The 25,362-nt window shown below is 47.9% G+C and overlaps 1 protein-coding gene across 3 annotated transcripts; it reads left to right on the top strand.

Moving 5' to 3' along the window:
- Positions 1-1,530: 1,530 nt before the first annotated feature.
- On the top strand, positions 1,531-24,091 carry GRIPAP1 (GRIP1 associated protein 1). Of its 3 annotated transcripts, none has more exons than XM_064278270.1 (26): positions 1,531-1,607; positions 3,717-3,783; positions 3,925-3,986; positions 5,001-5,027; positions 6,025-6,132; positions 9,591-9,741; positions 10,687-10,871; positions 11,061-11,108; positions 11,767-11,798; positions 11,907-11,954; positions 12,100-12,199; positions 13,633-13,710; positions 13,909-14,001; positions 14,705-14,839; positions 15,692-15,787; positions 16,125-16,337; positions 16,472-16,585; positions 17,518-17,595; positions 17,696-17,791; positions 17,898-17,954; positions 18,050-18,149; positions 19,792-19,922; positions 21,076-21,198; positions 21,327-21,420; positions 22,343-22,479; positions 23,541-24,091. In XM_064278270.1, the coding sequence occupies exons 1-26, from the start codon at positions 1,566-1,568 to the stop codon at positions 23,631-23,633; spliced, it is 2,508 nt and encodes an 835-aa protein (XP_064134340.1). In that variant the 5' UTR covers positions 1,531-1,565; the 3' UTR covers positions 23,634-24,091. The 3 variants fall into 3 exon arrangements, with proteins under 3 accessions (XP_064134340.1, XP_064134339.1, XP_064134341.1); XM_064278269.1 differs by having other exon boundaries at positions 22,325-22,479; positions 23,541-24,090; XM_064278271.1 differs by lacking the exon at positions 1,531-1,607 and adding an exon at positions 3,206-3,231 and having other exon boundaries at positions 22,325-22,479; positions 23,541-24,090.
- The last annotated feature ends 1,271 nt before the right edge of the window (positions 24,092-25,362 follow it).

Here is a 25,362-nt window from a genome sequence, read left to right as displayed (position 1 = left end):
ACAATGGGATTGATGAGAACATCACTCTTAAGATCCTGGTGAAGAACCAGATGGTATCCGGTAGAAAACCAACACCATGAATTTAAAGAACCTGCCATGGCTGCCATCTAAGAGCTCAACCAAGTCCAGGTATTGATCATCGATGTGGTATCTCCAATCTCCGATCAAAAAGAGGGGATGATTTAGGAAATAATATTGGAGTCATTCCCTGTCCTTGAGCATAGAGAATGTGACCCAGATGGAGCTGGGCTCACAAAGACAAGGACACATCAACTGGGCCCCGAGGTATAAAGACAATAGATAGGATAATCTCGGAAAATATCTTTTAGGGACACTTTCACAGAAGCCAGAACAGAAAAACTTTCCACTCTTTTTCTATTGACATTTAGTGAATAGAAATTTGTTGGACCAATGAAGACCCTCCTGTCAGTTACTGAAACCTGTACCAATGATAAGAAAGACAAATCAAAATATAAGATCACGGTTTCTAGCCAATCTGAAAAGGCGAAGCTTTCAATGGTTTTGCCCATTTGTAATGTTAAAATATACTGATGACTGTAACCCTTGGACTCCCAGCATGCATGTCCATTTTCCCACTTTTGTCTACTCTAATATTTCCTTGGGCTCGGGCGGACCTTGGGCTCAGGCAGACATAGCTCCGACAACATGCTTGTCCACGTCTCAGCTTTTGTCTTTTTAAATATATGCCGAATAACATTTTCTTTTTGCTTTACTAAACTTTGAGATGTTTTTTCCCCTACAACAGTTTGAAATGTCAAAATTAAACTACCACACACGCAAAAAGATACAGAAAATGGGAATTACCCTAGTATTGAAATGCTGTCAAGTCTCATTTTTTTACTTTCCCAAATAAAAGTTTACTGCTTGGGCGGTGGGGTTTACAGAGATGGAAGGAAAGCACAAGAGAGGGTTACAGTGCATTTCAACACTTATTTCAAGTTCCTGGTGTTTCACCATTTTGGTTTTTTAAATTAAGTTTTTCGTTTGTTTCACTGCCATTCTGTCCTCTCTGGTATTTTTAATTTATTGGCGGCTAAGTCCTTTACCTAACATGGTAGTCATGGTAATAAAATAAGTGTTAAATTTTTAGAAAGAAAAGCCAAGGCCTTCAGAAGGGGCGAGATTCCCGTTCGGGGTCACCGGGAAAAGGGCGGAACAAGGCCAAAGCCAAGCTTCCGCTTTCATTTCTACTGTTCTTCAGTGAACCATTCTCATTAAAGGAGTACCTCACAAGGTTGATTTTCTGTCGGCATACACTTCCCTAGCGACGAGTCCACTCATCAGGCAGGGATGTCGTAATGTCGCACCACAATGGGTAGCCTATGCGAGCTCAAAAGCCAGATTAGATAACCTAATTCTGGTAAAACATACTAAAAATTCGCCCGACCTGTCAATTTTGTTCTCTTCGTCTCCAAAATACTGAACTTCCGGATTAGGCTCTTCCCCCTGCATTCCTGGTCAGTGGTTTGGTCCAACCCTAAGCCTGACAGGCGGCACGAGGTGCGTCTGCGCAGAAAGCTGTTGGGGGGGGTGGGGGGAGGAACATGGCGCAAGCTCTGTCTGAGGAGGAGTTTCAGCGGATGCAGGTGCCGCTTGCAGGGGGCTAGACCACAGGACTAGGCGACTAGGGGGCGGAGTAGAGAGAGGTTGTGCCACCGGCTCTGCGAAGGGGGTTGGCTGGGATAGACCCTGAATCTATGGGGTTTGTATGGAGAAGGGAAACAGCCTCTGAGTGGTGAGACTTGGATTCTGAGATTCTGTTGGGCTCTGAGGGGTTAGATTTAGTCAGCCTTGTGGACAGAGGACAGGCCTTGACTGGGAGATAACTTACTAAGATCTAGAGGGATCGAGACCTCTGCGTCCATGCGGGGGACACCATGGTCGGGCCATAACACTGGGCTTTGAGGGAAGGAGATCCCGAGAGGACGAAACCATTTTGTCTGGAGAGGAAGGAAGCGGGCGTTGAAATGTTTGCGTCACGGTGGGGAGCCCTAGGGACGGCAATACCATTAGCCGGTGGGAAGTGGAAATTTTTGTGGGAGATACCACTATGCCAGGGAAGTGAGGAAAGACCCCAGATGTAATTGTTCTTGGGAGGTGCAGATCCTGTGTGAGTGTGGTAGTGGACCCTAACAGGGAGCTGTACGATTGGATAATTCCAAATCCAAATCTGCTGCCATCTGCCGTCGAGTTGTTTCCGGCTCGTAGTGACCCTATGGGACAGAGTAGAACTGTCCCCATAGGGTTTTTGGATGATTAGGGGTGATCTTATCAGGCCTGGGGTGAAGAATATTCTGAATGGGTAATACCATTAGTCCTTCTTGGGAGGAGGACCAGAGGGAATGAAAGAGATACCATTGGACCTCATGTGGGAGAGATCAATGAACTCTTTGGGAGGTACCTTGACTTGGTACTATGACCACTTGACTCTTTTTCTTGGGGAGGGAGGCTGTGAGAGGGGATGAAGGGTGATAGCATTGCACCATGAGTGGGCCTTTGTTGAGGGAGTTTTTCATTGGGTAGGACCATTGGAATGACTGTGTGGAGAGACTCAGAGGGGAAGGCGCCACACCGTTGATCCTTGGGTGTGAAAAACCCTGAGTAGGATCGTGGGGTGGGGGGGAGGCAAGAACTCATAGTGAGGAAGGGTAATCCCACTGGGCCTTGAATGAGGGAAACTAATTGTCCCTGTGTGAGGGACTCTGAGGGTGGAAGGGTGAGACCATTGGGCCATGAATGGGGGAGACCCCTGTAATCTGTGGGAGGGGTTCTGAGTAAGGGTAATCCAATTGTCCCACCCAAGGCCTTGTGGAGGAGAGACCCCAGTGGGAGTAATTCTATCCCATTGGATCATAACTGGGGAGATCTTGAGGGGCAGGGGGGACCCTTGAGTGAGAAAAGTTGATACCATTGGGCTATGAGTGAGGGAAAACCATTGGACTCTGTTGGGTTGCTGGTGCTGTGAGAGGGAGAGGAAGGTCCTGGTGAGGTGAGAGACAATGGGTTTGGGAAGAACTGACCTCGGCCCTACAGGGCTGGTAGGGAGAGATGTGCTGTTTGGAGTGGCCTGTGCTTCACTTTCCTTTAATTCTTGAAGGAGGCCTGGGCATGTTTTTCAAGGCTTAGGTTGAGGGAAGGGCAGCTCCCTGACTCAGTGAAAGTTGAGCAGGGGAATACCAGGCTGTCTTCCTTTGGGAAAGAGAGAGAAAGGTAAGCCCCTGCCTCTACCCTCAGGGCTTCCAGGTCTGGTCAGGAGGATGCACAACATTCACTCCTGACAGAAAAGTAGAACAGTGTTTACTGTGTGAGAAAATCTACTCATAGCAAGAGAAGGGAGAGGAATTTTATCCTATGGGCGTGGAGAGCCACAGAATGCACATGAGGAATACCCTGACGTGGTCAGCATGGAACATTGGAAAGCACCCCGTGATGTCCTGAGTACAGAGTGAATTGGAGGGGGAGAGATGGAAGCAGCAGGGAGATGGAGGGGTGAACCTGGCTGGGGTTATAAATGGAGTTGGAGAAGGTGGGACAAGGGCTGAGCTCATTTAGGATGCAACATGCACAGGTCTTAAGGAGTGGCTAGAGAGGCACATGGAGGGTAGCAGGGTCCATGGGACTCAGGGGTTTAGTTCCCTCATGGCGGAGATGGGGGCACGTTCCTAATCCAGGTCTTTTCCCCGCTTCTCCCAAAGGCTCAGCTTCTGGAACTCCGGACAAACAACTATCAGCTTTCAGATGAGCTACGCAAGAATGGTGTTGGTGAGCCAAGAGGGTCTCATTAGATGAGGGTAGCTTTGGGGGGATAGAAGCCAAGGTTTTTTCCCTCAGAGGCCTGGCAGGGGGACCTTTCAGCTCCTTGCCACTGACTGAGGCCAATACTCCCTGCTTTCTCCACAACAGAGCTCACCAGTCTTCGACAAAAGGTCGCTTACCTGGATAAGGAGTTTGCCAAAGCTCAAAAGGTACCTCCCTCCACCTTACCCACCCACCTATCATTCCCTCTACCCATCTCACTCATTTATTTCTCCATTGAGAACAGTGAAACAGGCCTGTTGTTACATGCTGTTTTCATATAGTCATATTTAAAATTCTCCTGGAAATCTCCTTCACTTCCTAAATTTTATCTAATCCTGCTTAATCGATTGATTAATTTTAATTTACTCCTAATTCATTCCTAATTCAAATTAATTAGTCATTCTCATTCATTGACTTCTAGTTAAATAGTGAAATCTATGAGTAAATCTTCCTTGAATCTGCCCCCCATCCTCCACTCAACCTCCTGCCTTGTGCTGTAACCTTCCATGCCTGTCCAGGTACTGTTAGTAAAAATGAAGCTTAAACCTACCTCTCAGATCCTCTAAAGATGAGATAGAATATAACTTATCATGGCCCTGCAAGACATTCAAGGCCCTACTTTGTCCCTTTCTTCACTGCTCTGTCTCCATGCATAGCACAATGTTACGTATAGTATGTGCTCAATAAATACTGTTGAATGAAAGAATACAGAATGTAGAAAATCTCACAATCAGGAAGGCTGAACTTTTCTTTGGGAAGGTGGGTGATTCCTCAAATCTAGCACTGCCCTTGGATGGACAGCAGGGGAGTCCATTTTCCAGGCTGAATGGGAGGGATCCACATAGATGTGTTTGGACAGCTGTAGCAATGAAGCCATCATTTCTGAGCCCAGAGATCCAGCCCATAACAGGTTAAATACTAAGTCCTATGAACAGCCTCAACAGCTTAGAGGAAAGGGTGATTTCTGTGTGCTGGGGTGTCAAGGCCGAATTCCCCTTATTCATTCATCCCATAATTCCTGTCGGCTCCAAATTACACAAGTTCTGTGATTGAAGACTCCCCCATCCCCCAACTCCTATTATCATTTTTGCCCCTTAAGACTTGTCACAATCATCTTCATACCCTAGTGAGGAGGTCCATCTCTGTTTACCTTATCTCTCTTCCCACCCCCTCCCCTTTAGGCACTGAGCAAGAGCAAGAAGGCTCAGGTAAGAATATCCATGGTGGGTGAATGTGTCTGGGAGACTGTCTTAATGGGGATACTTCTGTATGCTGGGATCTCCTTGTGCTGGGCTTTCTTTTTTCTGTGTGTGCTCTTGCATCTGTGACTGTCTGTCTCACTACTCACTGCCATTACCTCTAATTACTGTTACTATCTCACTGCCACTGTCTGTCAATCTGTGCCTGTCTCTCTGTCTATTTTCTTCTCCTTTTCTCTCTCAGTCTCTGTCTGCCCCTGTCTCTGTCTTCCTGTTCCCCTTTTTCTGACTTTTGTTTGTCTTCCCAATCTTCTCTTTGTTTCTTCCCCATCTCCATTCCTATCTCTGTCATTTCTTTTTTCTTTTTTTCTGTCTCTCACTCCTTGTTTCTTGCCCCATTCTTCTGTCTTCCTGACTCTTATTTCCCTGACCTTCTCTCTCCTCTCTTTGTTCTATTCTCTCCCTGTTGATCTGTCTTTGTTTCTATCGCTGTCTTTCTGCCTTTTCTTTTTCTCCTTCCCATCCCTTTCTCCTTCCCTATCTATCCCCCTTTCCCCATCTCTCTATTCCTCATCTATCCCCCATCTGTATCCCTCTCTTCCCCCGACTCTCCCCCTCTCTTCCCCCGACTCTCCCCTTCCTGTCTTTCTCTCCCTCCCCATCTCTCCCTCTTCTTACCTCTGTCCTGTCTCTCGCCCCCTGCTCATTTTTCTCCCCCTTCCTATCTCTCTCTCCCTCCCCATCTGTAATCTTTCTTTTCCCCTTCCTTTCTCTCTCCCTGCACTCTATGACATTCTCTCTCCTCCCTGTCTCTCCTCTCCTTTTATCCCTTACTGTGTCTCTCTCTTTTCCCATATCTCTGTATCTCCTCATTTCCCCTGTCTCATGCTCTGTACCCTTTGTTCTCTCCGTGCCCCATGTCTTTTGCTCCCTTCACTGTTTCTTTGCCCCACCTTCACTTACTTTCTGCCCCTGTTGGAGAGCTGGCTCATGTCTGCTACTGCAGGAAGTCGAGGGGCTGCTGAGTGAAAATGAGATGCTACAAGCAAAGCTGCATGGCCAAGAGGAGGACTTCCGTTTGCAGAACAGCACGCTTATGGCCGAGTTCAGCAAGGTGCTGGTGCCGGGAATAACCAAGGGGTAGGGGCCATCTGGGCTGAAACCAGAGGGCACAGAAGATGGGTTAGACAGAGGCTGGCACTGGAGCACTGTCCATGGTGCTGAAACTTCCCGGATTGCTGCCGGAGGGGTCAGTGATTTGACAGATGGGGCCACTCACTGTGCTGGGATTAGAAGGCTGCAAGCCATGAGATCATCTGATTCCTGGCCAAGTCCCTCCTTTTCTTTGAGCTTCAAGTCTCCTTTTTTATGATTTAGGGCTAATGCTGTGGAATCCTAGGAGGGAGTCTTAGGTAAAGTTCTTCTACTTAATATGGGATAAAGAGATGCTCGAGCTCCTTTTCTTTTCTCTTCCTTTCCTTTGTCTGACATGATCCTGGGATTCTACTTCTTTCATATGATTCATCTTGGATCAGATAATTCTATCTCCTTAGTGATTTTAGTGTCCAGGCAGTCTTTAAACCTCCAGGGCAGTTGGAGACATTGTTTTTTTCCCATTATCTATGTTCTGTATCCATTGTTAATAATTATCTAAGGTTTTAATGTATTTTAAGGAAAAAAAGGTCCCATGGCAACAAAAGGGTATTTTCAAGGTTCTACTTGAGAATATAATAAGATCTTAAAAACACACACACACACACACACACACACACACACACACACACACACACCGCCCCCCCCCCTCAAAAAGAAGATAAATAAACAGGTACAATACCAGAGAAGCAGTTTAGGAACTAGTCGTTAAGAGTGAGGACTGTGGAGCCAGAAGGCCTAGATTAAAATCTTGGCTATACCTTTTAGTAACTGTAACCTTGAGCACATCATTTAACCTACCTGTTTCTTGGTTTCCAAACATTTAAAATGGAAATGATGATAATAACAGTACCTGTCTCATAAGGCTTTTGTGAAGATTAAGTTGTTGATGTATATAAACCATTTAGAGCAGAACCTTGCACACAGTATTAGGCACTAATATCCTTTTATTAACTTATTTCCCCTCAAATATTTCTTGACTTCTAGAAAGTTTTATATTCTTCCTGTGGCCTTGCCCTGCCTCAGCTCTTACCACCTCCCACCTGCTCTATTTCCACAGCCTCTTCACCAGGCTCCTCACTTCTAGCTTCCTCTACCAGTCCACACTACAGAGGTTGTTCTGACCTGCAAGTCTCACCATATCACTCCTTGAAACAATACCTTCCTGTGTGGTTCCCCGTCCCCTACAGTTTAGAGCTTCTGAAGCTCACATCACAGCTGACCTCATGCTCACATCACAGGTGACCTCACCACCTCCCTTCTCACTGCCTCCAGCCTCAATGGCATTATGACTCTTGCGGGGCGGGGCAGGGGCAGGCATCCCTCCATAAATCCAGCTCATGTTTCTTGACACCTATCCTATGCCAGGAGTCTCTGGAGGGTTCAAATGGTTAATGCACTCAGCTGCTAACCAAGGGGTTGGCGGTTTGAGCCCACCCAGAGGCACCTCAGAAGAAAGGCCTGGCAATCTACTTCCAAAAAATCAGTCATTGAAAACCCTGTGGAACACAGTTCTATTCTGACACAAATGTGGTCACCATGAGTTGGAATCAACTCAGCAGTAACTGGTTGTTTACCCTGTGCCAGGCACTGAGCCAGGCATAGAGACCTCTTTCATATTCTCTCTTCATCTTCTTCCAGGAACTGGAAATTCTCACTGAGAGTCCCAGGTTAAAGTCCTGGCCCACCACTTATTTGCCAAGACATTTCAGCTCAGTTATTCCTTCAATAAATACTTAGTAAGCACCCACTGTGTTCTCTTATGTTCTGGAAATACAGTTGTAAATAACACAGAATGACCCCCGCTCTCAGATAGCTTACATTCTAGGCATGGGATGGAGAAAAGATGTTAACATAGTGAAAGATAATAGTAGTGATAGCTGATATTTATATAGCATTTACTGTGTGCTAGGTCTTGCTTAAACTACTTCACATTATTAATTCATTTCATTCTATGAGATGTTACTATTAGTATCACTATTTAACACATAGGAAACCTTGGTGGCGTAGTGGTTAAGTGCTATGGCTGCTAACCAAAGGGTTGGCAGTTTGAATCCACCAGATGCTCCTTGGAAATGCTATGGGGCAGTTCTATTCTGTCCTATAGGGTTGCTATGAGTCGGAATCGACTCAACACCACTGGGTTTCTGGGTGGGTTAGTTAACACATGAGTGGGCATTGGCAGTTCAATGGTAGAATTCTTGCCTGCCATGCAGAAGACCTGGGCTCAGCTCTCAGCTAATACACCTCATGCACAGCCACCACCTGTCAGTTAGTGAAGGCTTGCATGTTGCTGTGGTGCTGAACAGGTTTCAGCATAGCTTCTAGACTGACTAGGAAGAAAGGCCTGGTGATCTACTTCTGGAAATCAGCCAGTGAAAACCCTGTGGAGCACAATAGTTCAGTCTACAACTGATTGTTGGGAGGGCGCAGGACCGGGCAGTGTTTGGTTGTTGTGCATGGGGTCGCCATGAGTTGGGGGCCGACTCAACAGCAGCTAACAACATTTAAGAGATGAGGAAAACTGAGCCCCAGAGAGATTAAGTCATTTGTTCTAACATCACATAGCTAATAAATGGCAGAGTAGAAATTCACATCCAGGCAGCCTGGTTTCAGAATCTGTACTTATACCCCTATGTTACAAAATTAAATTTAATTGTCATAAGCACTAGGTAAGAAAGAAATGATCGGAGTGCTGTGATAGAGAGTACTGTGGTGTCTGTGTCAGAGGATGTTACCTTAAAGGTGACATTTGAGCAGAGCCCTGAAGCCTGTAAAGAAGCTAGTCATGTGAGGAGCTCGAAGAAATTAATAGTGTTCTAGGTAGAAGAATATCCCAGGCAATGAAGTAAGAATTCTCTGTGGGCCTCAGTATTCTCATCTGAAAATGGAGACAAGGGATCTCCTCAGGACTTTGAGAACTGTACATTAGTCAGGAGTTCAACAGGGCCTGGCTTAGGTTTATTTGCATTGTATACTGCTCCAAGGCCAAGGGCTGACCCTAGAAATGACCTGAGATCTGTCTCTGGTCCCTGGGCTGAGAGGGAGCTGCCCCTGGGCCTAGAATCCAGGATATAAACCCATCCACAAAAGAGGGCTAGTGGTGGGCCTGTCCGTGGTGCTGACATCTTGTCCAAGGAACTTCCAGAGCAACCTGGGGTCTTGGATTGTGTCCTTGAAGTTGGGAGTGTGTAAGGGGGAAGTTGTTCTCAGTATCCTCCTCCTCTTTGATTCTGCTACTTGCCAGATGTGTGAATTTGAAGTTGCTTGACATCTCTGTGCTCCCTTTATCAGTAAAGGGAGGATAATGAGAGCAGCTACCTCCCAGGGTTGTTACAGGAATTAAATGTGCCAAGTGCTATGCGTGTTTCAGAGAATATCGTTACGATTCTTTCTGCTGCTTCCTCTTTCCCTGCTCAGCTCTGCAGCCAGATGGAACAGCTCGAGCGGGAGAACCAGCAACTGAAGGATGGGGCTGCCAGGGAAGGGGCTACCCAAGCTGGGAGCCTTGTGGACGGGGAGCTGCTGAGATTGCAAGCAGAGAATACAGCCTTGCAGAAGAATGTGGCAGGTGCTTGGAGACCCTTCTGGGGATGTAGGGACCTCAAGTCTTGAATAGGGCAAGGAAGGGTATTCCCTCTCCAGGGGAAGAAGAGAGGCTTCAGAATCAGACTTGGCCCTGCCACGAACCAGTGTGTGACTTTGGACAAGCCTTTTCACCTCTCTGGGCCAGTGTCCTCATCTACAAAGTGCAAATAGTGGTGTCTGCCATCTGGCAGATTATAGTACAGATAAGAGGTAGTACCGTTTTGCATTTAGTTCAGTGCCTAGCACATAGCATACGTTAAGAGATTAGATGATAGAACGTCAAAAAGGACATGTCTGTTAAGCAGAGAAAGTAAATGAAGGAGCATTGGGAAGTAGGGTCTGGGATGAAAGCTGAAAGAAAGCTTGATAGAGTATAGGAGGGTTCTGGTGTGTGGACTTTTGGAGAGCGGCTGGGGCTTGTGGAGTAGTGGTTTGGTGATCAGGAGGGAGACTTTGTGGAATGTGGGTGGGGATCAGGAGATTATAGGAAGAATTCTGAAAGGTCACAGCATTGAACACCCTATGAAGCACTTTTACTCTGTGCACATGGGTTCATCATGAGTTGGAAATGACTTGACAGCAACTAACAACAAAGGAGGCATTCAGCTCTAAGTAGGGGGTAGAGCATAGTGGGCATGGCCTGAGAATGTTGTAGGTGGGGTTTGGAGAAATGAGGATGGGGTTTGAAAAACCAGCTTGGGCTAATTTGATGGTATGCAGGATCTCAGTGGTTGGTGGGGCTTAAAAGATTTGTGAGAGCTGTGGATAGGGCTGAACCTTTGGTTTGTAGCTGAACGTGGCTTATGGTCATTTGGGGTAGGGTCTGTGCTACCTGAGGGGTCAAAGGCCAGTTCTCCCTCTATTTGAGGTATGGCAAGGATCTTTGGAAACGAACTTATCCATCATATATCCCTGTCCTACCCATCAGCCCTGCAGGAGCGCTATGGGAATGAGGCTGTGAGGTTTCCAGCTGTCAGTGAGGGCCAAGGTGACCCCCCAGGGGGCCCAGCCCCTACCGTCCTGGCCCCCATGCCATTGGCAGAGGTGGAGCTGAAATGGGAGATGGAGAAAGAGGAGAAGAGATTGCTCTGGGAGCAGCTGCAAGGCCTGGAGGTGAATTTGGGTTTGTTGGGGCTGGGGTGCCGGGAGGCAGGCAGATGCCCTGGCCCTATTTGTCGTCCCATGGAGATGTCTGTGACATCACCTTCTCGTGGGCTGACAGGGGTAGGGGAGGCAGGAGGGTAGGGGAAGTCAGATACCATACCCCTTCCTTGCTGATAACAACCCCATCCTTCCCTGCAGAGCTTGAAACAAGCCGAAACATCCAGGCTGCAAGAGGAACTTGCTAAGGTGGGGCTGCTAGGTTTTTCCCTGAGCTTTGCCTCACTCCACTCCCCACCTGCTGACCTTCCCCTAACAGGGCAGAAAGGGCATAGTACCTCCTCAAAGCCTCAATTTCATCATCTGTGGAACGGAGAAACTCACAGTTATATCTCAGAGTCGCTTTCAGTGTGAAATGGGTCCCACCATGTCTTGTGCATGGCAGGCCCCATCCCTTCCTTCTGTTTCCTCCCAGTTCTGCTTGTTTGTTTGTTCATTCATTCATTCATCCATCCAAGCATTTATGGACTGCTGGCGCTTGTCTTAGGAACTGGAGACCCAGTGGTGAGGTATTTAGTCATGGCTCTACTTGCCAGGCCTTCCAGCCTAGCTTTTCTATGACATGGCCATTGGTCAATATTCTGGGGGGCATGAATGCTGGGCTTTGGAGCTTGAGATCATGTTACTGCTAACCAGCTGGACAACCAAATTACATAATGCTTTTGAGATTCAGTTTCCCCATTTGTAAACCAATACACTCACTTCTCAGGGCTATTTTGAGGATTCTGTAAGATAACATAAGTAAATCCTGGCTTCCAGAAAGAACTTAGTAGGAAGTGTCTGTGATTATTAAGTTTATCTTTGCCTTATTAATATTATTGTTATCACTTGTCTGTCCCCCCTCCAGCTCTCCGAGAAACTGAAAAAGAAACAAGAAAGGTACGATTCTTTTTTCCAGAGGTAGGAGAAATGGTTTTGGAGGACTAGGAGGTAGGAGACTTGTGGAACGGACAACTGAAAAGTCTATGTCTGTTTTTCTGTGCCCAGTTTTTGCCGTCTGCAGACAGAGAAGGAGACACTATTCAATGACAGCAGGTAACTGCCAGGATTGGGACCGTTGGTGGACAACAGGAACAGTGCCCAGCAGAATTAACCGAAGGCTACTGGGGTAGAGCTGGGAGACTAGACCTCAAGCTGTGCCCACTGTCCCTAGCTGCCCCCTTCCCGCTATCACCTCCAGGAACAAGATTGAGGAGTTACAACAGCGGAAGGAAGCTGATCTCAAAGCCCAGTTGGCTCGAATCCAGAAGCTCCAGCAGGAACTTGAGGCTGCCAATCAGGTGAGGGCAGGTGGGGGGAGGCGGGGAGGCAGGCTCTGAGATCCCTGGGATAGGGACCAGGGCTAGGAGTCTGGGGAGGTTCGAGGTCCATAGGGGCTGGCTGGTGAGTCTGAGATTTCCTGTGTTAGAAATATTAGGGACTAGATTTTTTTTTTTAGATGGGTCCTAGGCCCCCTAGGAGCTAGGAAAATGGAAGCTGGGTAGCCCCAAGACTCCTGGGAGTTGGGATAGGAATCTGTATGAATCTAAGATCCCGGGGGTCTAAAGACTTGGGGGCTGTGTGCCAGGAGTCTAGATATATCTGTGGTCACTGGATTTATCTGGGATTGAGAATAGGATTTGAGGTGAATCTGAAGTCCTTGGAGGCTGGATGACTTTGAGACCTTTAGGCTCTGGAGTGTCAGTAAGTTTGAGACTCCCAGGGTCTGAGGACATGAGGGCTGAGTAGTCACAAGACTTCCAAATGTGGGAGAGTTGGAGCTGGAGACTGGGTACATTTGAGACCCTCAGCATCTGGGGGCTGAATTGGGTCTGAGATACCTAGGGACTGGGATCACATGGGCTGGGTGGTCCTGAGACCATGGGGGATGGGAACAAAAAACTGGTGAGTCTGAGACTTCCCAGGGGCTAGAGAAAAAGTCTAGATGTGTCTGAGGCTCCTGAAGGTTGGAGGTTGGATGAGTTTAAAGCTTCTAGGTTTCTCTCTAGAGGCAGTGAGTCTTAGGTCCTTTTGGATGAAGGATATGGTGACTTGTGGGTCTAAGGTTCCTCAGAGCTAGGAACACAGGTGCTGGGCGAGCCTAAGACCCCTGGGGACTGGGGATAGAAATCTGAGTAAAGCTGAGACCCAAAGGAGCTGGGGGCTAGCTGAAGATCCCCAAATGGTGGGGTGTGGGGGCAGTCTAAGACCTCACCAGGAGCTGAAAACTAGAAGGTTGTATGAGTTTGAGACCTCCAGGGTCTGAGACTGTGAGTTTGGATGAGTCTGAGGCTTTTGGGGGCTAGGGACATTGGAGTTGAGTGTGTCTAAGACCCTTGGGGGTTGAGGTCATGAATCTGGTATCCTGAGGGCTGATTGAATCTGAGATTTACAGAGCCTGAGTTTGTCTGAGAATCCTAAGGGCTATGATCTGGAATCTGGGTGAGTCTAGATCTCTTATAGATGGAGGCTGGATAAGTTTGAAGTCCCCAGGGGGACTAAGGTTGGGAGCTTATATATGTCTGAGATGCTTAGAGGCTTGGGACATAGGGGTTGAATGTGTCTGAGGCCCTAAATCTGGGTGAGCCTGAGACCTCTGATGGCTGGGTAGTCTGGTACCCTCAAGTGCTAGAGGCATGCTGCTGGGTGGTCAAAGAGGGAGTCTGTGTGGGTCTGTGCACTCAGGGGAGGCTCAGGTCTGGAATGCACTTCCCTGATCTTCTGGTCCCCAAAGAGCTTGGCAGAGCTGAGAGATCAGCGGCAGGGGGAACGCCTGGAGCATGCAGCAGCTCTGCGGGCCCTACAAGATCAGGTACATTCAAGGGGTGGGCCCAGGGAGTGGGGGTGAGGGTGCAGGGAGCCTGAATGGGTGATATACAGGCAGGCAAGGCCCCAGGGATCCTGCTCCCCCCGGTCTGGTTCCCGTGTGTGTGCGCGTGTGTCTCTTTCTCCTTTAGTTCCTGTCCCCGTCTCCTGGGCCTGCTCTCACCTGTTACGGGGGTGGGGCCAGGTGTCCGTCCAGAGTGCAGATGCGCAGGAACAAGTGGAAGGGCTTTTGGCTGAGAACAATGCCTTGAGGACTAGCCTGGCTGCCCTGGAGCAGGTACGGGACACCTGGAAGCCCTCACTGATCCCTCCCCTATCCCCTTCACCTCCCTCTGCTTCTGCTCTAATTGGGGCAGTGTGGTCTGGACCACATGCCGTTCTCCTGCCTTTGTTTTTGTTTCATTTGCAATTTCTCTCTGATCATCCATCTCTGCTTCTCTTGCATTCTAGTTTCTTCCACACCAATGAAGTGTGTGAAGTGTACTAATCTTAAGTGTACAGCTCAGTGAATCATATCTGTGTGTGTATATATATGTTTCCATGTATATACATGTATTTTCAGCTGCTCATAAGGTTCCATTGTACCCTTTCTCAGTCAATATCCCCTTAGAAGTAACCACTATTCTGATCTATATCATTTTAAGTTAATTTTGCTTGTGCTTTAACATCATATAAACAGAGTCTGACACCTTTTTTGTCTGGCTGCTTTATTGAGGCGTTATATCTTTGAGTTTTATCCATGTGTAATACTGGTCTATTCTTTTATTGCTGTATAGTTTTCCATTGTATGAATATGCTACAATTTATTTATCCATTCCCTTGATCTCTTTTTCTCACTGTTATTTTCTCTGAAATTCTCTCTCTTCCTGGCTTTTTTTCCCACCTCTCTCCCTGTCTCCCTGAAACTGGGAGGCCCACTCTCTGTGCCTGGCTCCCGGGACCCCTTACACTCCACTTCCCATCAACACCACTTTCTGCAGATCCAAACAGCAAAGACCCAAGAACTGAATATGCTCCGAGAACAGACTACTGGGCTGGCAGCTGAGTTGCAGCAGCGACAGGCTGAGTACAAGGATCTCATGGGACAGAAAGATGACCTGAACTCCCAGCTCCAGGTGACACCTCCAGTCCTTGTCTGCCTTCTCCTAGTTCCCTAGTAGTGGCTCAGTGGAGTCCCCCATGAGGTACAGTGGGAAGATTGTGGAGTCAAAAGGGGCTAGGCTTCAATCTGGCTCCCTAACTTACCAGCACCTGTGTGTCTTAGGACAAGTTATTTCACTTCTGTGAGAATAAGCCTCTTCAACTTCAATTAGTTAGGACATCCATTTTGATTCCATAATAGAAACCAAAATAATAGTAGATCAAATAAGATAGAAATTTACTTATCTCCCATGTAAAAGTCCAGTTAGGTTCTCCAGGGATAGAATGATGGCTTTATAATCGTCAATGACCCAGGTTCCTTCTACATTGCCATTCTGCCACCTTCAACATTTCTATCTTGTCATCCAAGATGATTACTCAAGCTCCCCCACCATCATGTTTGCGTTCCAGTTGGAAGGAAGGAGGAAGGGGGATGGGAACAGCATGCCTTTAAGAGCGTAATCTAAGTTACACTCGCCACTTCTGCACACAGAAATTAATCACATGGCCATACCTAACTGCAACGGAGGAGGAGAAACATCAGCTAGACAGCCATGTGCCCAACTAAAAATCCTATTGCTAGGGAAGTAGGGGAGAATGAATACTGGGGAACAACTAGCAGTCTCTGCCATACTTATCTATAAAATGAGAAAACCATCAGCAGCCTGAAACAGGTCAGTGGTCCTGCCACAGCCCCCAGACACACCACTGGGCCTCAGTGTGCAATAAGGGGTCAGGGTTAAGGGAGATGGTCTACCAGAAGTGTCCTAGGTTATTGGCACCCATTGGAGGCACTTATCAAACTCACCCCTTCATCCCTGCATTAGGAGTCATTACGGGCCAATAATCGGCTGCTGGAACAACTTCAAGAGCTAGGGCTAGAGAAGGAGCAGTTGAGCCAGGACCTTCAGGAGGCTCGAAAGGTGAGGTACAGGAGGAGTGGGGGTGGGAAGGGTGGGGATTGACCCAGCCTGTGGGGACAGGGGATGTGATGTAGCCAAATCCATGGAGATAGGAAGAGTAAAAAAGTTGACCAGTTCCATGATTGACCAGTTCCTTGGCCAAACCCATGGGAATGTGAGGGGAAAGAAAGTGACCAGGTCCGTGAGGATGGGTGAGTGACTTAGTCAGTTATATGGAGTAGGGGAGGGAATGGAGTCTGGTGAGTTCCTTGGGCATGGGGAGAAGGCGGTGGGTCTTTTTTGGTGCTGGGGCAGAAAGTTGACTGCCATCCTCCTGCCCCAAACTCCTGGCCCCCAGAGTGCTGAGAAGCGGAAGGCCATGCTGGATGAGCTCGCAATGGAGATGCTGCAGGAGAAGTCACAGCACAAGGAGGAGTTGGGAGCAGTTCGACTACGGCATGAGAAGGAGGTATTGGGGGTACGTGCCCGCTATGAGCGTGAACTCCGAGAGCTGCATGAAGACAAAAAGCGTCAGGAGGAGGAGCTCCGTGGGCAGATCCGTGAAGAGAAGGTGGGTGGGTAGATAATGATGTCCTTCCTCCTCTAAACTGAGGGACCACAGTTTTGCCGATGGGCCAGTGGTTGGCGGGAGTGAGGTGACCACTCCCGTGCCTGCCTGGCCCATTACAGTCTATTCCCTCCCAGGTCCGAACACGGGAGCTGGAGAATCTCCAGCAGGCAGTGGAAGAACTTCAAGCTCAGGTACACTCCATGGATGGAGCTAAGGGCTGGTTTGAACGGCGCTTGAAGGAAGCTGAGGTGAGTTGGTGGTGCCTGGTGAGGAGGGGTACCCATTCCAAGCAAGTGGAACAGGAGTGTTCAGGCCCTGGAACTTTCTAAGAAGCCTTTTGGAGGGAGTCAGGGAATGACCAGTGAATAGGACAGAACATCAGGTGTGCAGGGCTCCCCTGCCTTTTTGCAAATTTGAAAAGGCACCCCTTCCTCCTGAAACTCTGCTTCCATCTGTCAGAAAATTATAGTAGTACACTGTTTTGTTAGAATAAGAACTTTTATTACCGCTTTCTGGAAAATTTGTAATAATTGATAAGAGGCAGTGTTACGTAGTGGTTAAGAGTACAGGCTCTAGAGCTGGTTGTTTGCTTGGTGGGAATCCTGGCTGGACCACTTATTAGCTGAATGACCTTGCATAAGTTACCTTACCTCTTTTTCATCATCCATAAGAAGAGGATAACAATAGTACCTACTGTCTAGGTATATGGAGCCCTGGTGGTGCAGTGGTTAAAGTGCTTGGCTGCTAACCAAAAGATCAGTGGTTCAAACCTACCAGCTGCTCTATGGGAGAAAGATGTGGCAGTCTGCTTCCATAAAGATCACAGCCTTGAAAACCCTGTGGGGTAGTTCCACTCTGTCCTGTAGGGTTGCTATGAGTCAGAATTGACTCAATGGCAGTGGGTTTTGGTCTAGGTAAAAATGAGTTAATATAAGTGCAGTCCTTAGAACATTCCTGGAATGTAGTAAGTACTATTGTTAAATAAAATGTAAATGAAAATCTAGGTCTCTGATGTGAATGGCACAGGCTTAGATGTGACACTTTTGTATACTGCCTAAGGGCACACAGTGTTCCCTGCAGGAGTGTCTTTTCACTGCCCCACTGCAACCCTCCACACACACCCCTAACTGGGCGTAATGTCTTGTGAGGGCTGTGACCAGCCCTTGGACTTATCTTATAGGAATCTCTGCAGCAGCAGCAGCAGGAACAAGAGGAAGCCCTCAAGCAGTGTCGGGAGCGGCACGCTGTTGAGCTGAAGGTACCTGTGGCATGATGGTGTTCTCTCTGGGGAGTGGCAGGCCCTAGTCTTGAGGCTCAAGTTTCTCAAGCTGAGGCCTGACCTGCCTTCTGCTTTGCAGGACAAGGAGGAGGAGCTACAAGGTGTGCGGGATCAGCTCCAGCAGGCCCAGGGGGAGCGAGACAGCCACCTGAAAACTATCAGCAGCCTGAAACAGGTCAATGGTCCCACCATGACCCCCTCAGCATGCAGCAAGGGGCAGCGAGGGAGCAGACTATATGTTGCCATTCTGGCACCCACCAGCCAGGTTTTCTATCCCATAGGAGGTGAAGGACACAGTGGATGGGCAACGAATCCTGGAGAAGAAGGGCAGTGCTGCAGTAAGATGGGGAAGTGCCCAAGGAAAGCCCCCTCCTGGCCTGTGGCCTCTACCTGTGAGCCCACTGGGCCTCATTCCCCGCCTCTCTCCCTACAGCTCAAGGACCTCAAGCGGCAGCTGCACCTGGAGCGGAAACGGGCAGACAAACTGCAGGAGCGGCTACAGGACATCCTCACCAACAGCAAGAGCCGCCCAGGTGAGGGAACAGAACAGACACTGGGAGGCAGAGGCACAGGGAGGCTGGGCTTGGGCCTGAAGGCCGGAGGTCCTTCCTATACCTTGCTCTGCCCACACTTCTTTCTCTCCTGCGTCTTCTGGCCCTCTTGAACTCAGTCTGTCTTTTACCCTTTCTCTGCATCTGTCTTTCTTCTGTTTCTATCTCTGCATTATCTGTTTTTTCTCTGTCTCTATCCTTTGTGCTGTGTTTCTTCTCTTTCTGTCTCTTTCTCTATTTCATTTTGTTGTCTTTCTCTGTATCTCATGTCTCTCTGTCTCTTCTGTATCTGCTTTCTCTGATTCTTTCCTTTTTTCCTCCCTCTTTTTCTTCTCCCTGTCTCTTTATCTCTTTCTATCTCTGTTTCTTTTCTCTCTTTCTCTCTGTCTTTTGTCTGCCTATATCTCTGTCTCCCCACTACCCCTTCATACATATTTTCATGCCTCACTTGGTGTTTCCAAATCAATAGTATCCATTCTCTTATTCTCTAAATATGGACTGAGCTGCCTCACTCAAGTACAGGGCCCCTGATAGGAGGCCCTTAGGATCCCTGCCCTCTAGGAGCTCTCAGTTTAGCTAAGGAGACAGACTTAGAAGTAGGCAGCAACACCGTGGTGTTTTAATTATACAGCTAATCCAGTCTCTGTTTCTTCTACCACTTACGGCAGAAGATGCGGAAAAAAAACCTAGAGTTGCTTTGGCCTTTTTTTCAGAAGGGGATAGCCTATAAATACATTTAAATGAATAAATAAAGACAGTAATGACTCTGGCGCATCTCCTATGTCACAGACTCAGTGAAAACTTGCCCCTTCATCCCCCAACTCAGGGAACCCATGGAACCCCACTCAAACATTCCGCCCTTTATGGAGATCCCTTGGGGTGTGGTCTCAGCCCCCTCCCCAATATCCAGAGCCAGCCACAAGAGCAGCAGCACAAGCTCAGTGCCTGTGCTTTTAAGTGACGTGGCAAAACAGCTGTATCACCAAATCAATTTCTCTCTGAGGCACTCAGTCTCCTAAAGTAACCTCTCTTTATAAAGGAGGATTTTTTTGTTTCTATTTTGTTACAGATGAATGTAAGAATCACCAAACAGGTTAGAATTGTTTACCATACACTCTCCTTGTGTATTAGATTACATTCAGGTTTAGGTACATGGTTATGAGAGTCCATCTCCATCTTTTTTCTCTCTGTCTCTGTTCTGACTCCTGTCTTTCTCCAGGGTCTCTGTCTCTATCACCTGCTCCATCTTCTCTATCTTTCTGGGTTTTGCTCTCTACATGTGGGTGTGCATCTCTGTCCTCTCCAGCTGTCTGTTTTCCTTTCTCTGTACCCTCGCTGTTAGTGCATATGGCACTTCATGCCTGTGTGGATCCACATTTCTGTCTTTCTCCCAGTGTCTTTGACTTTGTCTCTCTTCTGTTGTGTGTGTTTGCCTAGGGAGGCCGTTGCTTCTTCTGTTTCTGTTTCTCTTTCCCTGTCCTATTGTCTGCCTCTGCCTTTCCCCATGCCCAAGTATCTCTGTCTCTTTCCATCTCTGTCAAGTCTATTTCTCCCTCTTCCTGCCTGTCACTGCCCTGGAACCCTGGGGGGTTGGGGCTCAGGTTCCTGTTCTCTCACTACCCAGGCCTCGAGGAGCTGGTTCTGTCAGAGATGAACTCACCAAGCCGGACCCAGACAGGGGACAGCAGTAGCATCTCCTCCTTCAGCTACCGTGAGATCTTGCGGGAGAAGGAGAGCTCAGCCGTTCCAGCTAGGGTAAGAGGCAAGAAAGAGCCTACTTCCCAGATTTTCCTACCGAAATCCTGGGTCCTTCCTTTCTCCCCCACCTACAGCCATCTCCTACTCTGGGCCGAGCACACACATCGTCTTGTCAAGTTTTCCCCAAGCTCAGCAACTTGGATTCAGATTTCTTAATGGGAGACAGGCAAATCATTCTCTCTCTGACTTTCTGTTTCATCCTCTGTGGGCTAATTCTACCTTTCCTGGTGCCATAAAGCATATGGTTCATAGTAGGTGCACCATCCATATATGCAATCCCTTTTTCCAACTTATAATATTACTTATTGTCATCTATCAGGTCAGCTTCCTTGCCAGCCCCTTTTATTTGGAAATAACATTTTATCATTCCATACAAAGTATGTGTGCATTGTAGAAAATTAAAAAAAAAAAAAAACAGATGAGCAAAGGTTTTTCTTGATTATTTTAAAATCACATTTTTACCATCCAGAGGTCACCACTGTAAATCCTTAGTTTGCCCCCTTCCAGATTTCTCTTTATATGTATATGCATATATATGTTTTTTATTTTAACATAATTGAGATTATATGTAACCTGCTTTTGTTCAACTGATTTTGACCTTCCCAATTTGATAAATTTTCATTTCATCTAATACTTTCACCTTCATCAAATTTCTCTACTTGGCCCCAAAATGTCCTTTATAGTTGGTTTTATGAAAACTAGCATTCAGTTTTGGAGCACTTGTTACATCTGGTTGTCTTATGTCCCTTAAATTCCTCTTTAATCTGGGGTAGTACCTTTTTTAATGACACTAATTTGTTGAAGACACCAGGCCAGTTCACACAGAAAGTCCCACCTTTTGGATTTTCCTGCTTGCTTCCTTGTGGTGTCATTTAGCTTGTTCCTTTTTCCCCTAGTTTTCCTGTTAACTGGAAGTTAGATCTCAATTGCTACAGGATCTCCCTTCCTCCTCTCTACAATGCTATGATGTGGTAGTTACTGCCTTTCCCCCTTTAGCCAAAGGAGGAGACAGAGTCTCTGAGGGTGCCAAGACCACCCTACAGTCCCCCCATCTACACTTCACCCCCAGTCTGGTTCTCCTTCTCACCCCATCACTCCTATCTGATAAGATGGGGCCTGGGGCTGATCTCACCTCTTCTTTTTCCCACAGTCTTTGTCTAGCAGCCCTCAGGCCCAGCCCCCTCGGCCAGCAGAGCTATCTGATGAGGAGGTGGCTGAGCTCTTTCAGCGGCTGGCAGAGACACAGCAGGAGAAATGGATGCTGGAGGAGAAGGTGGGTGCTGTCTGCCTGTTTGTCCCCACATGGAGTGCCCTTGAGAGATGAGTGGGGTCTGCTGGGCCCCTTCCCATGTGTGAACATGCGCAGTTGAGGGGTCTAAGGTGGACTGGGCCATCCTGCAGGTGAAGCACCTGGAGGTAAGCAGTGCCTCCATGGCAGAAGACCTCTGCCGGAAGAGCGCCATCATTGAGACCTATGTCATGGACAGCCGGATTGGTCAGTTCCCCCTTTCCTGTCCCTCACCCCTGGCCCAGCCCTCTCACCTGCCCCTGCTCTTTATTGTTCTATGCTGCAGCTTCTCTCCTCGCCTCTTGGAACTCAGCAAAGTTACTGACAAGGCTACACTGGTGAAGGGGGAGAGCAGGGAACAGCCTGCATCTGTGTGTCTTTCTCTCTGTTCTCTCTTTATCTTGGCACCTCCCTCCTTTCCATGTCTCTGTCATCTTTCCCTCCCAATCACTCTCCATTCTCTATTTGTGTCTCTGTGTCCTTCGTTCTCCTCGTATCTCATCTTCCTCTTCTCTCTCTCCCCTCTTCTGTCTTCTCCTTGTGTCTCTTCTTTCTGTCCCCCCTTCATCTTATCTCCCTGTTCCTACTCCCTCTCTATATTGTTCCATCTCTATAAATTTTCATTCTCTATTTTTTTTTTATATGTGTATTCCTTTTAGGGGTCCTTATCTCTTTTTCCACCCCTTGTCCTTTTCCTCCTCTCTCTTCCTCTTGCGCTTTCGCTCGTCTTTCCACCTGCCCCTCCCCTTGTCTTTGTTTCTTTCACTACTTTCTTTCACACCTTTCCTTCCTCTCTCTATTTTTTCCTTATTAACCAGAATAATACCGACTGACAGCATGCTGAGTGTTTACTGTGTGCTCTGTGCTTCACATGCTGTCACATACGTTGTTTCAGCCCCATGAGTTACTTATTATCCCTGTGTCACAGATGCTCAGGGTCATACAGCTAGTAACTGATAGAGCCAGGTTTCACATGTCAAAGCCTCCACCTCCCACATAACATGGCTTCTTCCCCCTTTCTCCCCTGCTCTTTGTTTCCCTCTTTTCTCCTGTCTGTCCATCTCTGCTCTGGCTTTGCCGAGGGGGTGATTCTCAGCCTGAGCCCTTGCAGATGTGTCTGTGGCTGCAGGCCACACAGACCGCAGCGGGCTGGGCAGCGTACTAAGAGACCTAGTGAAGCCGGGTGACGAGAACCTTCGGGAGATGAACAAGAAGCTACGGAACATGCTCGAGGAACAGCTCACCAAGAATATGCACTTGCACAAGGCAAGTGTGGCCTACCAGCCTACCCATCTGTCCATCCAGCCACCTGCCTGCTTACCACACTGGCTCATCTACCAGTGCCCCCTCTATCCACTCACCCACCTGTCCTCCCTTCCATCTCCCTACCCATACACTGACCTGTCCTTTGTCCTCTCATCTTCTCATCCTCCTATCAACTTACTCATCAGTTTAGTCTTTCACTCTTCCCTCTGTCCTTCCATCCACCCATTCATATGGACATTCACCCATCTTGTCCGTCTGCCCACCCTACTATTTACCAATATGCCCACCTACCCATTTAATCATCTACTCTGTGTCTTTCCACACATTTCCTGATGTACTTCTCTCTCTTTCTTATCTAGTCATCAATCACTCCTGGCCTTATCTTTCACCCATCCACCCAGTGACCTGCCTGCCTACCTGTTGTCCTCTATCTGTCCTCCCCATTTACCTACCACGAGTTCCCCCATGCATCTACTTGCCCATCATGCCACCCAAATGTTTCGTCCTTCTCTGGGTGAGTCCGAAAGAAGTCAGACCCAGTCTTTATCTCTGAGAAGCAGCCTTGCCGTTTAGTAGAAGAGAAGGTAGTGAGGATGAGGGTTTTATCCTCCAGCAGAACCATGCCACAATAGATGATCCACTCCCATATCTGTAGCTCCATAGGCTTTCCACATCCAGGCATACCTCTTCTTTCTTTTTATTTTATTGTGGTGAAAATACATAAACATGCCATCTCGACAATTTCTACAAGTACAATTCAGTGACATTGACTACATTCTTTAAGTTCTACAGCCATTCTTACTATCCTTTTCCAAATCATTCCACCTCCATTAACATAAACTCAATGCCTCCTAAGCAAAAACTCCCCAGACATACATTTCCTGAGCCCAGCCTACTGCTGGGGGCTTTATGAGCTTCTCTAAGTACCTTCCCAGCCCAGGACAGACATAGTTGGGCATTGATTAATGAGGCGAGAAGGAAATCACAGATGACACCCCGGGTTTGGTGAGGGAGCTACCCTTACCCCTTCCCTGGCCCCTGATGGCTCATTTGTTTCTTAGGACATGGAGGTTCTATCCCAGGAAATTGTGCGGCTCAGCAAGGAGTGCGTGGGGTCCCCTGATCCAGACCTAGAGCCTAGAGAGGCCAGCTAAAGACCTACAGGCTGCACTCACTCCCTCCACTCCCCACTCCCCAAGATTCCATTCCCTTGGGCTGTAATGGGAAAATGGAGGCCTGAGACAAAAATGAATAGGTTGGGAAACTGGACATTGAAGGGGTTGGAGGCCTCATGGCTGGTGTTAGTGACCCTGTCTTAGGGCAGAGGCCCTGGGGAATAGGGATCCTGAGGGGAGGGGCAGGGATTTCTTCTTGGCCTGGCTCCCAGGGACCTCTGCCTTCATCTCTGCATGAGCTCTCCCTCCCACAGACCAATTTTTTTTCTTTTTTAATTTATGTCTGGAAGCTCGGCTACTCTACATTTGGGATTGGGGATGTTGGGTGGGGGTGTGGTCCATGTTCAGCGTTTTAGCAACCTGTGTGTGTGTGTATATAAAGGCTGTGCAGCCAAAATACCATCTGGCCAGATGGGCCCACCCACTGACTCTCTGGTCTCGTTCTTTCCTACAAGGAGGGATGTGCTTGGGGTGGGGCAGGATGGGAGGGTCATTTGATTGGAATGGGGAGGGTGGTCTCTGGCTACAACTTTACTCTCCTTCCCTCACCCTGACCCTGCCTGTTTCCAGTTAATATTGACCAGCCCCTCAAACTAAATGGAGCAGAAATATCTGCAGCTATGTGGGTGAATGTATATGGGAATGTAGGTATGGATGAATGAACAAATGGGAGAATGGATAAGTGGTTGCATGGACTGATAAGTAGACATTTGCATGGACTGATGATGGATAGATTTGGGAATACATGGGCAGATGGATGGAAAGGAGGTTGGCTGAATAAATGGGTAGATTCATCAGTAGGTGGATAGGTAAAGGATGGACAGGTGGGGATGTAAATGGACAGATGGATGTATAGGTGCATGAATAAATGGACTGATGGATGGATAGGAGAGTGTATGGATGGATGAGCTAATGAATGGAAAGGGGAAAAGGTGGGTGAATAAATGATGGGTCAAGATACGGATGAATAACTGGACAGATAGATGAGTAGATGGATGGGTTGAGTAGATGGGTAGAGGATGGATATATAGGGATATGTTGGTGAAGGGATAGGTGGATGGGGTGAATATACAAATGGATGAGTAAACAGGTAGTGGATTTATAGCTAAATGTGTGCAGTGGAGGGATGGGTAGAGTAATTGGTTGTGTCGGTGGGGGAATGGGTAGGTGGAGGGATAGAGAAATGGACAAATCGGGTATGGTGAGTGAGCAAATGGAGGATTACGCTGGTGGGTAAATCAATCAAATAGCTAAAATTGGCTTTGTCTTACAGCTCCCCCATCACCACACACTTTTAATTACTAAAGATTAGGCACCCTCTGTGTGCCATGCCCTGTGTCATCCCCTTTCATATCATTTGTTAATGCTCCCAACAACAGTGTCAAGTTGGTATAACTCCACCTGACAACTGAAGAAACAATGCAAGTCACTTGCCCAAGGACACAGCAAGTCAGTGGCAAGCGGGGGTTTGAACCCACTCAGGCCTACCCAAGGCACTCCATACCCAGTGCTCCTGCAACCCAGGGGCAGAGCCCTCTAGGGAAGGAGGTGTGATCTGAGGCTGCTGAATGTGGACAGATAAGGGAGACTGCCCCTAGAAGTGGGTTCTACATCGGACAACCTGATTTGGGAGTGGGACCTAGATTTCCCCATCTGCACTCCCCTTACCCCCTACTTCACATCCAAAGACAGGAAGACTTGTGTTCCA

This window comes from Loxodonta africana, chromosome X, assembly GCF_030014295.1.
Source record: "Loxodonta africana isolate mLoxAfr1 chromosome X, mLoxAfr1.hap2, whole genome shotgun sequence".
Classification (NCBI taxonomy): domain Eukaryota; kingdom Metazoa; phylum Chordata; class Mammalia; order Proboscidea; family Elephantidae; genus Loxodonta; species Loxodonta africana.
Note: the sequence above shows the minus strand (reverse complement) of the source record. Positions and strands in the feature narration are given on the sequence as shown.